The sequence below is a fragment of the Falco peregrinus genome, chromosome 6 (assembly GCF_023634155.1).
Source record: "Falco peregrinus isolate bFalPer1 chromosome 6, bFalPer1.pri, whole genome shotgun sequence".
Classification (NCBI taxonomy): Eukaryota; Metazoa; Chordata; class Aves; order Falconiformes; family Falconidae; genus Falco; species Falco peregrinus.
The window spans coordinates 58,892,904-58,907,097 of record NC_073726.1 but is presented as its reverse complement, the minus strand read 5'-3'; the positions used below and the strand labels follow the sequence as shown (position 1 = coordinate 58,907,097).

Here is a 14,194-nt window from a genome sequence, read left to right as displayed (position 1 = left end):
TGGTGCTGGCTGGACATCCCATGATTCCGTACTCAGTCCAAGTTCAAAAGCAGGATCCCATACTCATCATCAATTTGATACTAAAAAATTGGAGACAAAACTCTCCAATACTCAGTTTGGAGTGTTAGAAAGCAGGCATTCTTTACATTCAGCGCCAGATAAACAGGATAAATTCCATCCAATATGCATACCGACTTTGTTCACCTTTTATCTTTATATGGCTGATCTATACATATTAATGACATTTCTAAGAAACTATTACCATATTCACTACAGTTCTGTGAACTGCATATCACATCTACACTGTTAATACATATGTGGCCTAATGGGTTGGGGGTCCTCTGGTGGTGGTTTGGGAATCTTCATCCTATCTTCATCCTCTTCTTAGTCATCTTCCTCTTTTTCTTCTCTCCCTCTTCATGACCTTCTCTTCTTCTGACCCTGTTTCAGCACTCTTGGCTCATGTCTTGGTTTTGAACCGGTTCTTATCTACTTGGCAACTAAACTATACAATGCAGCGTTCTACTAGTAGCTAAACTACAATAGAGTTGTGCAGCTCAGCCATGTCATGGATACATAGTTGCAACTTTTATGGTTAAGCAGGCTGGTAAAATTCCTCTGGTATCAGCATTGCTTTGTGGGTTGGAGAGAAGAGATGCACGCCTTCTACACAGATTCTACATGACCTAGAAGAGTACTATCTAGGCCTCAGTCTCCTAAAGATGACTTAAGGATTCTCAGAAAAAAAAAAAAAACGAAGAGGCAATAGTGACAGGCAAGGCTGACTCATAAGATTAAAATAACACAAATAAAACGTGCCTGGACACAGCAGAGGGAAGGATGTGGCAAGTTTCAATGAAAGGCACTTAAAAAAGGCTTTGTGATGCAAGACAGTAAGAGTTAAAAAAAGAACTACATTCAAGCAGCAAAAAGTACTTTTTAATGGCCAAAAAATCCCCCCCAAAACAATGGCTATCCATAAGGAAAAGACATTAGGTGTGACATGAGGGCAGTTCCCTCGCCTGCCATCTGTGGGATTAGCACTGTAAACCAGTAACCCAGCACAGACCGCCCTGGCTCAGGACATCTGTCTCCAGGATTAGACACCTCCAAGACCAGCCCCTGCGTGGCTTTGAGCACCACCGCTGATACCCCTGAGCACCAGGGACTCTTCAGACAGGTGGAGGCTTCTGCTCCCTAAAGTCATTGAGCTAGCACCTTTCACCAGCATTATTAAAAAAAAAAAAAAAACACAAAACAAAAAACCCAACAAAAAAGTAATAAATCACCACAGGGAGAAACACCCACAGGTTCCTTCCAAGCGGGGCACAGAGGAAAGAAGTGATATTAGAAAGAAGTGATATTAAGTGTCACAGTTAGGACTGGCCTACATTACCAGAGCTGCAAGGAAAGCGAGGACAAACAGGGTTTATATTCCTGGAACCCCTCGCTATTTCCAGGGCCCCACCAAGCTGCACAGCCAGGAAGGCGGCCAGGCCCCGCCAGATCTGCGGCTATTTAAACTTGACGCCGGCCAGGCTAGGCCAGGCCAGGCCAGGCCAGGCCAACTCGCTTACTAGCACTTACAGTGTGTATATGCCCTAACACTCCCGACCCGCTGCGGCACAGCCCCCGCTCCCCCGCCCGGGCGGCCGGCACCGCGCACGCGCCAGAGCAAGCCGGCTCGTGTCCTTTTAAAGGACACGCCGCTGCCCCGCGGGGCGGAAGTGCTCCATCTCTGTACCGGAAGCGGCCTCACCTGCCAGTATGAGGGTTCTTCCGGGAAGGGCTCGGTCGGCTTGTTTTCGCGTGGCGGCTGGTTTCCGGCGTTCTGGCCTGCTCTGCTCTCGCGTGCCTTTTCCTAGAGGCCTTCCGCTTCCTTCCCCGTCCTGCGCCTTTCTTTACCCTGCGCAGTGAACTCGGTGGACGGGGGGTGTGCTTCAGCAGGGGGCGCGCTGGGAGCGGGGTGTGGCGCTCTGCGCCGCCGACTTCCGCTGCTCTATGGTGAGGCCGTTGGAGCGGCGCTCTAGACCGTTCGGTGCGCTCTCGATGGCTTGGCGGCGCCGGGCCGGGTGGGTGGGCGGCGGCGCGGCGCTGCCCCGCTGAGGAGCCGGCGGGCGGGGCCCTCCGCCATGGAGCCCGAGACGCTGGAGGCGTGCATCAGTGAGTGCGGCCGGGGCCGCCCTGCCCCTCCCGCTGGCACGGCCCGGCCGTGGCGCCAGCAGATCCCGGTCGCCGCCGTCGGCGGGGACGGGTGGCGGGTGGCTGGGGTGAGGGTGCGGGTGTCCGGAGGGCGGGTGGGGGTGCGGGAAGGGGGGCGCTCACGGAGCGGGGGAGCTGGGGAGGGGCTGGGGGTCGTGGTGTAGCGAGGTGTCAGGGCGGGCCCGCCTGCCGGGCTGCTGGGCCACCGTGAGGGGCGGGTGGCCGCGGGGCCCGCGGGTGAGCCCCCGCAGCGGGCAGGTGTCCCCGCAGTGCCGGGGGGGCAGGGCGGCGGTGGCCAGGTGGTTGGTGCACGGGGCTTCTACAGGAGGGGGCAAGCGGACGGAGCGTGGTTTTCCCTTCGGTGCCATCCTCCGCTGAGGCACCTGGTGGAGTTGGCTGGGACTGAGCTGGAGCAATGTTGTCTGTCACCTCCGCAGGGTGGGAGCCTGGGGAGATTTTTCTCACCGTCCTCTTCTCCCACCTGCAGACAAAGCAACAAACCCCCTGAACAAGGACCTGGACTGGGATGGTATCAATGCTTTCTGTGAGCAGCTCAATAAGGAGCTGGAGGGGTAAGTGCTTCGTCCTTTCCCCAGGCTCCTCCAGGTCACAGGCCTGCGTTAGGATCCCCCCACCCAGTACAATTCAGTGGGATTGTCCTGAGAGCTGAACAGGCACAAAGCCCCTCGAAGTGGGGGTGGGTGGGGGATCCTGGTCCGCTAATGGAAAGTTCCCCCAGGGTTTTGAGGCATCTTGGTGTCTCGTCAGTGCCTTAAACTTGCAAAATGCTTTTCAACCCTGGATTCCAACATAGAAACACAGGTACCAGGCTTTTCATCAACAACTGGCTAGCTTCTTTTTTTTCCCTCACTCATTCCAGTCCTCCGCTTGCTACCCGACTTCTTGCCCACAAGATCCAATCTCCACAGGAATGGGAAGCTCTTCAGGCCCTCACGGTAAGGACATCTGCAGGCCAGTAGAACTGGATGGAGGGGGGGCAGAGTGTGGACTTGCTCCAGTTTGACTGGAGGAGCACGGGAAGCTGAATTCCCCCTGAGAATGTGCTGGACGCCTGGGTCCTTGGGTAGGAGAGGGGCTGAAGGTGGCTCCACAAGAGAGGAGTGGTGACTAGTAGGAAAGGTTTTGTTCCTAGGAAGGCTTATAGCCTGTTGAAGTTGACAGAAGGCTTTTTGGGTTTTGTTGCGGTGGACTTGGTAGTATTAGGTTAATGGTTGGACTCAATGATCTTAAAGGTCTTCTCAAACCTAAATGATTCTGTGATTCTTAATTGTGTTGTGGCTCCATGCTGCAAAAATCTGGTGACTGTGAGCTCTCTAAGGGTATCCCTTTCCATGGGCTGTTGAGCCACCTCTGCAGACTGACCCCAGAGAGGAAAATCTTCCTGCTTATTTTTGGGGGGTGCTTGGCCACTTGGGAAGGAAAGGGGCTGGCCCTATGCACTGCTCTTAAGGACAGCCATAGGCTCCGTGCCTGGCAAGGGGGGAGCAGGATGGAGCTGGCTCCTGAATCTGTGCTGACCCCATGCTGGGGTTTACCTTGCCCCTCTCCCCAGGTGCTGGAGTCCTGCATGAAGAGTTGTGGCAAACGCTTCCATGATGAGGTGGGCAAGTTCCGCTTCCTCAATGAGCTCATCAAAGTGGTGTCACCCAAGGTAGGTCTTGGCATTGTGCTGGAGGGCACTGGAACCTGGTGGTAGGAAGGCTTTGGGAAGAAGTGGTGGCTGAGCAGAAAGGTTAGACACCCTCTGGGATGTGGGGGAAATAGGACAATGGCAATAGGAGGTCTAGTCCTTGTCCCCTGGTGAGTTTTCTAGTGTGAAGGTGAGCTTTCACCTGTCTGCTAGAGGGTGATCTTGATGCAGCAAGCTGAGGGCCAGCTAGACATGATGCAATCAGCATTTGTGAGACTATTCAGCTCATGTGCGTGCCTGGAGTCACCTTTCTTGCATCTCTGTTGGGCTCTTCCTGTGCTGCATGTGCTCAGGAACCTCCCCCAGCTCTGACATTGTGACGGTGCCTCTCTGGGGTGTCTCAGCCTGGTTGAGACACTCTGAGGGCAAGCCCAGGCCTCGTTATAGCAGTGCTCTGGCAAGTCCATCTGAACCACCAAGCCATTACCAGCTCCTGTGCTGATGCTGCTGTTCCTGCAGCAGAACAAGCTGTGCGTGCTCTCCCATTCAGTTAAGGCAGTTAATGCCAGCCAATATAGAGTTAAGGGAACACAGACTAAATATGACTAAGGAAAGCCTTCATCTGCCAGTCACAGCTTGTGATCTGTGATCATGAATAGCCATGGACAGTGACAGCAGCATCTTAAAGTCCTCTTGCTAGATGCCCTGGAGAGTGTCCGCTACCTTAAGCCACTGGCTTCTGGTGGCACGTGCACTGCTTCTACCACCAGTGGCCTCAGCAGACCCATGGGAGAAGGGTGAAGGGTGATTGTATGGCAGGGAGAGAGTGGAAGTGTTTGATCATCTCACCACTGGGTGCTGGTCATCTGGGGAACACCTAGCTCTAAAGGATGCCAGGCACATGTAGAGTGGAGAGTGCCCTTGAGAGAGAGGGCGGGGTCCCGCCCCACCGGGACCGTCCCACGGCCCTTTCCCCTCCCAGCCCTGCTGTCCCCTCATTCCTGAAGGGCTGCCTTGCTGAGCAGCTTCTGTTAGCAGTAGCCTTTCCTTCACTAGGCAACAGACCTGCCTGAGCCTTCCCACCTGTTCCTGCATGTTGCTGAGGGGCTGCTGGTGCAGCATTTCTCCCACCTCTTGTGCTTCCTGTGGAGGAAACCAAGCACAGCATAGGACATGTTGCAAGGGCCTCGTGAGCCTTCCTGCTTGCTTCCTCTTTCCTCCTCTTTGTGCCGTTGGGAACTGTCTCACTTCTTCTGGGGGAGGGGAGGAGAGGAACAGGCCAACAGGCTTGCAACGGCTCAGATCAGCTTCAAGGTGCCTCTTCTCTTCATCTAGTATCTTGGAAGCCGGACACCAGAAAAAGTGAAGTCAAAGATCCTGGAGCTGATGTACAGCTGGACGTTGGGGCTGCCTCATGAGGTGAAGATCTCGGAAGCCTACCAGATGCTGAAGAAACAAGGTGAGAGGCAGAGGTTTGAAAGGGGATGGTGCGCTCTCCCTCATTTTTTATCTGGGCAGAATCTGAAACAGATTCTCCCTTTCCTGTGCCCAGACCCAGCACATCCATCAGTCTAGCTCAGCACCAGGGGTTGGTGAAGGAGAGGCTGCCCAGGGGCTCCTAGCTGGGAAGAGAGAGTTGCTGGTGGTCTGAGTTGCTTTATGGGTTGGAGGGAACATCTGCTTGCTCCTACAGGAGATGGGACACTGGAGAGGTCTGGGGATGAAGGGCTGCAAATGCTTTGGCAGTTGATGCTGGGTTTTTCTAAAAGAGGACATTGATGGGGAGTAGAGGGCAGTCCTGGATCTTGGGTAGTGGGAGCAAACCCACGCATCCTCAGTCACAGCTGCGTTTGGTGGGCCATTAGGGAAGAAAAGACCTAGGTGGCAGTGCCATCCCCCAGTGGGTGAGTGTCCTCCTGACCTCTCCATTGGTGTCTGTCTGCTGCAGGGATTGTGAAGTGTGACCCAAAGCTGCCTGATGACACTCCTTTTCCACCACCTCCCCCTCGGCCCAAGAACATAATCTTTGATGATGAAGAGAAATCCAAGGTAAGGGCTCTGTGCAAGGAGAAGGACAGCAGGCAACATGTTCCCTGCTTCAGGATCTGCTGTCCCCCTGAGGTGGAGGTCCAGAAAGAGTCAAGGCCCCTGCTCCACATGCTGTCCTTCAGAAAATGCACCACAGGAATGCTGAGGGCCTGCTCCAAAATCACGACAAAGGGAAGTGCCAGAGATGGGGCATGTGATGGGTCTGTTTGACCTTTGGAGTGCTTGCTTAGCTGCAGGATGGTGAAGCACTGACATTAGCCAGCAGGCTGTGGGAGGTTACTGCTGTGCATTCTCCAGGCTTCTGAGTTATCTGGCCATGAGGGTTAAATCTCAGCCCCAGATGCTGCTGCTGTCTCTTCCCCACCACCACCACTGCAATCTGCTTATCGCCCAGCCACTTATACCCTCCCGGACCCATCCTATATTGCCTTTCCGTCAGAATTGTGTCACCACTGAGACAAACCTCTGCATTATCAGTGCTGATATATTTAAGCAGGAATTAGGCTCCTCTGGGTCTAGTTCTGCAGTAGAGGTGTGGTGCTGGTTTGCTACAGGGCCTATATTTTGCATCTGTGGGTCACAGTGTGCAAATGAGGATTTGTAGGTGGCCAGTTCACTGACTGCAGAGGGGGAGAGAAAGTGAGAGCTCTTCCTCTTCACCAGCTGCACCTGTGAAGAGGTCTGAGTAGGAATCCATTACATTCCCATGGCAATTCCTGCATAAACCAGCCTTTGTCTCTTTCTCAGTACTATGCTGCTGTGCTCCAGGGTCTCCATGATGTGTATTGGGCGCGCAGGAGCAGGTTTTGAATGCAGGGGATCTTCAGGGAAAGACCTGTCTTACATAACCAGAACCACAATGGGAAAAGGAAGACCAGTTGTACTTCTCTCCCTGGCCTCTGGTAGCCCACAAGGGGCTTTCAAATAACGGGCATTGTCTGCTGCCTCTGACACATATGAGTTTGGGGCAAGGACAATTACTGGCTCTAGTGTTGCAAGAATGACTGTGGCTGCCACCCCTCAGCCTGGGCTCAGAGATGCCCTCTCTTTTGCAGATACTGGCTCGTCTCCTGAAAAGTTCCCATCCTGAGGACCTCCGGGCTGCCAACAAGCTCATCAAGGAGATGGTTCAGGAGGTGTGACTGGGGAAAAGAGAGGCTGGGGGGTCATGGTCTGGGTGGCAATGGTTGGCACTGAGGGAGCAGTGTCTCTCTGTCCTCCTGCAGACATACAGAGCTTCTGCCCAGAATTTTGCAGCAGCAGCTGCTAAAGAGTCTGTGTGATTTCTGCCATCCCTTGGCTACTTGGAGGAATGGCTTTGAGTGCTTTCTGTGGCCCAAGCCCTGCTGCAGCATTAGATCTGTGGCAATTCCATCCCTGTTTGGCAAGTGCCAGCCCAGAGGTGATCTGGACTTTTCCACTGGAGCGGGAGCTGTTTTGAGGGCAGCATTGCTATGCCATAGTCCAGGGAGTTGGTGTATTGGCTAGTCCAGCCTTCCTCCTCTCCAAGCTGCAGACAAGAGCAAGGGCATCCTCCCCCATGTGCTTCCGTTCCAGGACCAGAAGCGCATGGAGAAGATCTCCAAGAGGGTGAATGCCATTGAGGAGGTGAACAACAATGTGAAGCTGCTGACAGAGATGGTGACAAACTACAGCAAGGGGGAGACAATGGAAAGCAATGAGGACCTAATGAAGGTAAGGAAAGGCCATCCCAGCATCCTCCCTGGGCTTACCAGAGATGGGTGACCCTTATCCCCCAAGTTCCTCCTGCCAGTTTTGTACCTCCAGCTGAGCATCCCGGTGCTTGCCTCGGTACCCCCTTTCCTCTCTCCCCCAGGATCTGTATCAGCGCTGTGAGCGTATGAGGCCCATGCTCTTCCGGCTCGCCAGTGACACAGAAGACAATGATGAAGCTCTGGGTAAGTGTATCTGGCCTTTCCCATTCTGTCTCCTTCCATCTTCGTGGGCTGCCCATGGCGCGGCATCTGTCAGCAACTGTTGCTCTGTTTTGGGTGGCCGTTCGCTGTAGGTTAGTTTATGGCTTGGGCCTAAGTGGGGACACATGGCAGCAACCAGCAGCGTTACAGGCTTCCTCCGCTTCATTGTAGTAATGATGCTTGAGCTTGTCCTGCTGAAACTGCCATGGAGGTATCAGCATACCCTGGTGCAGTCTGCAGCAACAACTGCAGAAACACCATCTGCAGTAGGCTGTTAACAGCTCCCTGGGCCTTGGTTTGAAGGAGTAAACAGAGTTGGGTTATAAAAGTCACTTTCTTTGTTTCTTCGCAGTTTTCAAACTTAACTTCCTACCTGTTCCATTTCAGCGGAGATCCTGCAAGCCAATGACAATCTGACACAGGTGATCAATCTCTACAAGCAGCTTGTAAGGGGAGAAGAGATCAATGGGGAGACGGTGGCTGGTCCCCTTCGAGGTGAGACTTGGGGAATGGGGACAGGAAGGTCAAGCAGAGGGGACCGTATTGCTGGTTTCCTGTAATGTAAGACGAGACGGAGAGATGTGGAAAGGTGAAAATTGCAGGTCAGAGTGGAGCTGGTGAGAAGAAGAAGTGGCTTGTGGAAATGACTGATGTGTGAAGAGAGGGAATTGGAGGGGGGAGCAGAGGGGGAGTTTCCTTTCCCAGGTGGGAGAAAGGAGGGGAACTGGCCTCAGCACACTGGATAAGGACTGGATAAGGTGTCTCAGCATGTTCCTTTGCAGGCAGCACCTCAGCGCTTCTGGATCTGTCAGGCCTGGATCTTCCAGCAACAGGCCCTTCCTACCCAGCCTTGCCCACCCTTTCAGGTGGCTCAGCAGTCCCTGTGCCTGACCAAGCTGGCTCTGTCTCCTTGCTGGATGATGAACTCATGTCTTTAGGTGAGAAATTCAGAGCAAAAGCTCTTTATTCTCTCCTTGACTCTGGACAGTCTGCATGGATGGTTCTCCTTGTGGCAGGAACTTGAATAAGGGGGAGCTCTGGGAGAGGTGAATAATGAAAGACCAAGAAATGTCCTTCATTTAGTGTGATGGAGAAGGAGGGGAGGACCTTGCTATGATTCTGAACTTCAGTACGGTGGTGTTTTCCAGGCTGGTCAGAGACAGCCTGCAGGGATGTGGCCTCTGATTTGCTGTGGGAAAACTGACCTGGCAAGTAAATCAGGAGTGATGCAATGGCCATCCCCTGATAGGATCACAAGGGTGGATCGCCCCCAGCATCTCATGTTTACTCCTTGCAGTTGAAGTCATGAGCTGACAACAGATGCATGGGACTTCCAAAACTGTTCACTTGGAAATCTTGTGAGGTGTGAACCCTAGAAGGCTCTAGAGTCCTGCTTTTCCCAACAAAGTGTTTGTTTCCTAAGATGAGTGCTTTGGGTACAGCAGCATGAAGTAGACGATGTGGTCAGTCAGGCTTGTCAGCCCAGTAGTATTCACTTCTCTGCCAATTGCAGTGAGAACTAGACTGTAAATGAGGGTCTCGTGACAGTGTTTTTTCTGCCCCCCTTCTGGCTCTCCCCCGTGCAAGAACGGGGACCAGAGACAGAGACCACATCGGTGGTTCTGTCCTGCTGCTTCTGTGTCTCACTCAGGCCCCATTTAATGCTCTTACCCACTTGGTAGCTAGGCTTCATGTTCGGTTTTACCCCCGGCAGGCCTAAATGACCCATCACCACATCCTACCCAGGCTGGTGACAGCAGTGGCTGGAACAGCTTCCAGGTAACATGATGGGAGCCAGGGCAGAGGGTGGGAAGGGTGGTTAGAACAACAAATGGAGTAGGTGGGGGCACGTCCCACATCTGAGAGTTGGTGCTGATAACGCAACCCTGCTTGGGGGGCTCTCCTGTGCACTCTTTTTACAGTCATCAGATAGCAACGAGCTCAGTCTCACCCCTATCGTGGCGACACCACCAGTCAAAACAGATGCTGGTGCGTCCTCCCCCAAACCTCCTTTCACCAGTGGCCTGGATGACCTGGACCTCCTGGGCAAGACTCTGCTGCAACAGTCTTTGCCTCCAGAGTCTCAACAAGTGCGATGGTAAGCAGGGGTAGTGCAGTCTCACATCTCTCCCCATTATTTCCATTTTGGGGGTGCTGGACACGACATTTCAGTGCCCTGTTCTGCTCCTTGCCCTCTCTCTCCCTACAGGGAGAAGCAGCAGCCACCCCCCCGGCTCACCCTGAGGGATCTCCAGAACAGGAGCAGCTCTGGCACTACAGCCCACAATCCCAGCACTCTGCCCATGCTCCAGAGTGTTTCTCCGAACCCTACACTGCCCCTGACCTCAGAGCTGTCTGCTCCTGCTACGCTTCCAAAAGCTGCTACCACACCAACAGGAAGTACTGCAGTCCCACCACGGCCTCCTGCCACCACACTGCCCCAGGAGATCTTGCTGGCCAACATCACTGTGCCTCTGGAGTCAATCAAACCCAGTGAGCTGGGGCAACAGAGGGGGGCAAGCTTAGGGGGAACAAATTGTGCACATGGAAGGGAAGAATGTGAGGAAACTTCTTGCCTGTTGGATTTTGTGAAGGTTGAGGAGGAGTGGTGTCTGTCACTCACATGGAGTTTGGGTGATGGGGAAATGTTACTACAGGGCCAGTTCCCTCCTGGTTGACTGCTGCCTGTCCCTGCCTTTCCCACAGGCAGCATCCTCCCTGTGACAGTGTATGATCAGCATGGCTTCCGTGTCCTCTTCCACTTTGCTAAGGATGCCCTGCCGGAGAGGCCTGATGTGCTTGTGGTGGTGATTTCTATGCTTAGCACAGCCCCGCAGCCCATCCGCAACATTGTCTTTCAGTCTGCCGTCCCCAAGGTAAGGCAACGGCTGGGTCTTGAGGTCCCCAGATTGGGCCAAAGTGTGATTCTGCTTTTGCAGGAAAGGCAGGGTGGTGGGTTCAAACAGCTGTGTGGGGCTGAGAGTGAGTTATGTTGCCTTCAGATTAGCAGGAACCAGCATGTTGATTTTCTTTTTGACTAGACAATGGAAGCTCCCTAAATACGGGAGCAGGGCCTCTGGCTGCCAAGTCCCTCTCAGGAATGTGAGATTCTCTTTTTCTCTCTCTAGGTGATGAAGGTGAAGCTACAGCCTCCCTCAGGCACGGAGCTGCCGGCATTCAACCCCATTGTCCACCCCAGTGCCATCACACAAGTCCTGCTGCTTGCTAACCCACAGAAGGTAATAACACCGTCCTTGGGGCGTGAGGAGAGGCTGGTCTTACTGCTTGGGCAAAGCCTGCCTACCCTGTCCTGTTCCCTCTGCTGTCTGCAGCTTCCGAGAGACCTGAATGCTTTGTGCCTCATACCTTTCTTCCCTTCTCTTCTGACTGCTTATCCTTTCTCCCCCATGTCCAGGAGAAAGTGAGGCTACGGTACAAGCTGACCTTCACCATGGGAGAGCAAACCTACAATGAAATGGGGGATGTGGACCAGTTCCCCCCGCCAGAGTCCTGGGGAAACCTCTAGGGCTGCACATGGCAGGCACTACTTTGCAGAGTCCTTGAGAAGCCAGCCCTGTGGGGCTGGAGCAGCCTGAGGAGATGGGGAGGGGGGGGGGGGGGTGCACTGCTCACACTCCATCCTCCAGATGGCTGGGCAAGGGCCAGAGGGAGCATGCCTCAAGGAGGAGAGCAGAGACACCAGGAGATGTTCATCCAACAAGACTACTAGGAGTGGAGTGGAAAGCTTTGTGTGGGTGAACAGTTGCCTTCCCTGCTCTTCCCAAAGGCAACACTCCCTCCCGACCTGTCCAGCTTCTCTTCTAACCCTGCTTTCCCCCTCTAGGTGCAGTGGGGAACAAGGATGGGGAGCTTTAACAGCCTCAGCCTGGGGCAAGGCCTAACAAAGGAAGATCCTTTTCCTTGACTGTCCCCTCTATGCTTCCCAGCCCTTCAGCTGCTTTGCGCTCGGTGTGCTCCCTCTTGTTCCCCTCCGCTCTTTGGAGTTGGGCCTCAGCCACTCCCTGTCTGGTCAGAGCACACTGGAGCTGCTGTGGAACAAGGCTGGACAGAGACTAGGTGTCTCTCCGGTACCGGAGAGCAGGCAGCTGTCCTTGCTTTGGAGGGGTCAGTGGGAGGCATCTTCCTATATCTTCCTCCTTCCCGCTGCTTACAGAACTGTTGGTGGGAGGTGGGCCCTGGGCTGGGACCCCAGGGGCTGGGAAGGGCTTGCTCTGTGCCTTCCCAGCCCCTTCGGCAGGAGCTCCTGGGCACTGAGCCTCTGCAGCAAGGAAGCCCACACCCTTCCCAGACACTTCATCTGCCACAGCAAGCTTTGGGGGCTCTGTCAGACTTTGTCCCGTGTGCCAGCCCTGAGGGGCGTGCTGTGGTGAGGTGAGTTGCCACACAGCCTCCTTGCCAGACAGGGAGAGGAAGCAGCACGTTGTCTTCCTCTGCCCTGGCTGGGCTGGAGAGCTTGGTGTGGCACGGGGCTTTCTCAGCTCTTCAGTGTCTTCTCGGGGTGAGGTAGGTGATGGGCTGGGGGTTGGCGAGAGACTGGAGCCCAGCCCATCACCAGGGGACACCGCTAAGCTTGGCATTGGGATCCCAGGTCTGCAAGGGGGGGTGGGGGGTGCAGGTGGGCGTACAGCTGTGCCTTGCACACCCTTGCCCGCAGCCGTGGGCAGGCCTGGCTCCCTGCGGTGAGGAGAGGGCTTGCCCCAGCCACCTGATCACTGTGACACAAGAGCAGGGATCTGCAGGCACAGAAGAGACCAGGGGTGGCACGTCCCAAGCAATCCCCATCCCAACAGGACTCATGACCGCAGGAGGTACTTCCCATCCCTAAGCTGGTTTTAAGAGGGCTTGATCTTAAAAGCAGGGGCAAGCTGTGCCCTGCATTGGCTTGCCAGAGGTACAAGGAGGCCTGTGAAAGATGGAGGTGAGCAGGGTGTCTCGCACTCTTGGCTTGGGGACAGCAAAGGTGAGGTGTCTTGGAGCTGGGCACAGCACGTGGTAGGAGGAGAGGGGGAAGCAAGGTCTTTATGCTGGGGTTCTGCTGTGTCTTACTTCCCTTTCTGGTCTCTTTTCAGGGTTTTGTATGGGTTTTTTCTTTGCAGATCTTGTTTGGTTCTTGAACAGACTTGTATATATTTTCAGTGCAAAATTCTGTAAATGGAAGAAAACAAACAAACAAAAAGATTTAAAATTAAACGCCCGGTGCGAAGAATCTGCTGTATTTATGGGAAATAAAGAATTCTTTACTGATCCTGGCCCTCTGATTTTGACCCAAGGCATGCATTTTCCCTTTGCCTTTCCTGACCCCTAAGGAGCTCTTTCCACCCTGCAAGGGGCTGTTTGCAGCTCAGATCCTGCCCCTGTAATCATCCCCCGGTCACCTGGGCCCTTGTCACTATGATTTCCCCACTCCCATGAGCAGGGAGAGGGGATGGTGGAAGTCCCCCAGCTGGTCTCAATTCCTGTTTTGAGAGCAGAGTCACTTGCAGGCTGCAAGCTGGGTGCTGCCTGCTTTCCTCCCTCCCCAGGGAAAGGCAGTGGGCAGGGGCTGGTGCCCAGCAGCCCCCGAGGAGCAGGGCTTGAGCTCGTGCCTATGCTCCACGTGACTGTTTGCAGCTTCACTGCTGCCTGTAGTGGGACTTCCTCCCCTTCCCCAGGGCTGCCTCTCAGAAGTGGCCCTGTGGGGCAGTTTTATGGGAGGGGTGCAAAAAGGGGGATCTGCTCTGGCAAGCAACAGCCTGGGGCTGGGACCAAGTCTCCCGACATTGCACGGGAGGAAAAACACCACGGCTTGGCCACCACCTGATGCAGCCAGCAAGGATCTGGAGGGGGAGGCTCTTCTGCATCTTTGCAATAGGTGCTTGAAGCCTTTGCCTGCTTTCGGTGACCACAGTGCCTGTTAGGAGCATCCCCAGGGTTCGTGACTGGGGGGATCAGGTGTATTTGGCCACAGGTTTAGAGCAACCTGGTGTTTTGGGCAGGGGGGGCAGTGCTCCTTCACCCAGTCCCCACTTGAAAACAGCTGCCAGCGCCGCTTTGCTACACACTCACTGGAGATTTGCCCCCCACCAAGGAGCAGAGCCCAGCAGCCCCCATATTATTGCTCCTTAGGCTTTGGGGCACAGGTGGTGTGGCCTTTCCAACTCCTTTTCCTTTGCAGCTTGTCTCATCTGCCCACAAGCTGACCGCTTCCCATTTGAGCTCGGGTGCTAGTTCCTTTGCCAGCCGTGTAACCTGACCGACTGCAACCTCTGATCTTTCTTAGTGCGGAAGGAGGAAAGTCCCAGCTGCAGGTAGCCAGAAATAAGGCGAGGTTTACACCTCACAAAGCCAGAAGCAA

At 54.4% G+C, this 14,194-nt stretch overlaps 1 protein-coding gene across 2 annotated transcripts; it reads left to right on the top strand.

The window, feature by feature from the left end:
- Positions 1–1,939: 1,939 nt before the first annotated feature.
- On the top strand, positions 1,940–13,104 carry GGA1 (golgi associated, gamma adaptin ear containing, ARF binding protein 1). 2 transcript variants are annotated; one of them, XM_013295556.3, is made up of 17 exons: positions 1,940–2,004; positions 2,690–2,774; positions 3,083–3,158; positions 3,776–3,874; positions 5,189–5,312; positions 5,802–5,902; positions 6,958–7,038; positions 7,460–7,597; positions 7,740–7,821; positions 8,227–8,334; positions 8,622–8,777; positions 9,554–9,618; positions 9,762–9,937; positions 10,049–10,332; positions 10,546–10,715; positions 10,968–11,078; positions 11,255–13,104. In XM_013295556.3, exons 4-17 carry the CDS (start codon positions 3,791–3,793, stop codon positions 11,363–11,365), a joined length of 1,791 nt encoding a protein of 596 aa, XP_013151010.1. In that variant the 5' UTR covers positions 1,940–2,004; positions 2,690–2,774; positions 3,083–3,158; positions 3,776–3,790; the 3' UTR covers positions 11,366–13,104. The 2 variants fall into 2 exon arrangements, with proteins under 2 accessions (XP_013151010.1, XP_055665279.1); XM_055809304.1 differs by lacking the exon at positions 1,940–2,004 and adding an exon at positions 2,012–2,163.
- The last annotated feature ends 1,090 nt before the right edge of the window (positions 13,105–14,194 follow it).

Bases quoted from the DNA above. Each gene is read 5' to 3' on its own strand.
- GGA1 (XM_055809304.1), top strand. From the start codon at position 2,133: ATGGAGCCCGAGACGCTGGAGGCGTGCATCA. The intron at 5,903-6,957 runs GTAAGGGCTCTG...TCTCTTTTGCAG, and splicing joins ATGATGAAGAGAAATCCAAG to ATACTGGCTCGTCTCCTGAA. The intron at 7,598-7,739 runs GTAAGGAAAGGC...TCTCTCCCCCAG, and splicing joins GCAATGAGGACCTAATGAAG to GATCTGTATCAGCGCTGTGA.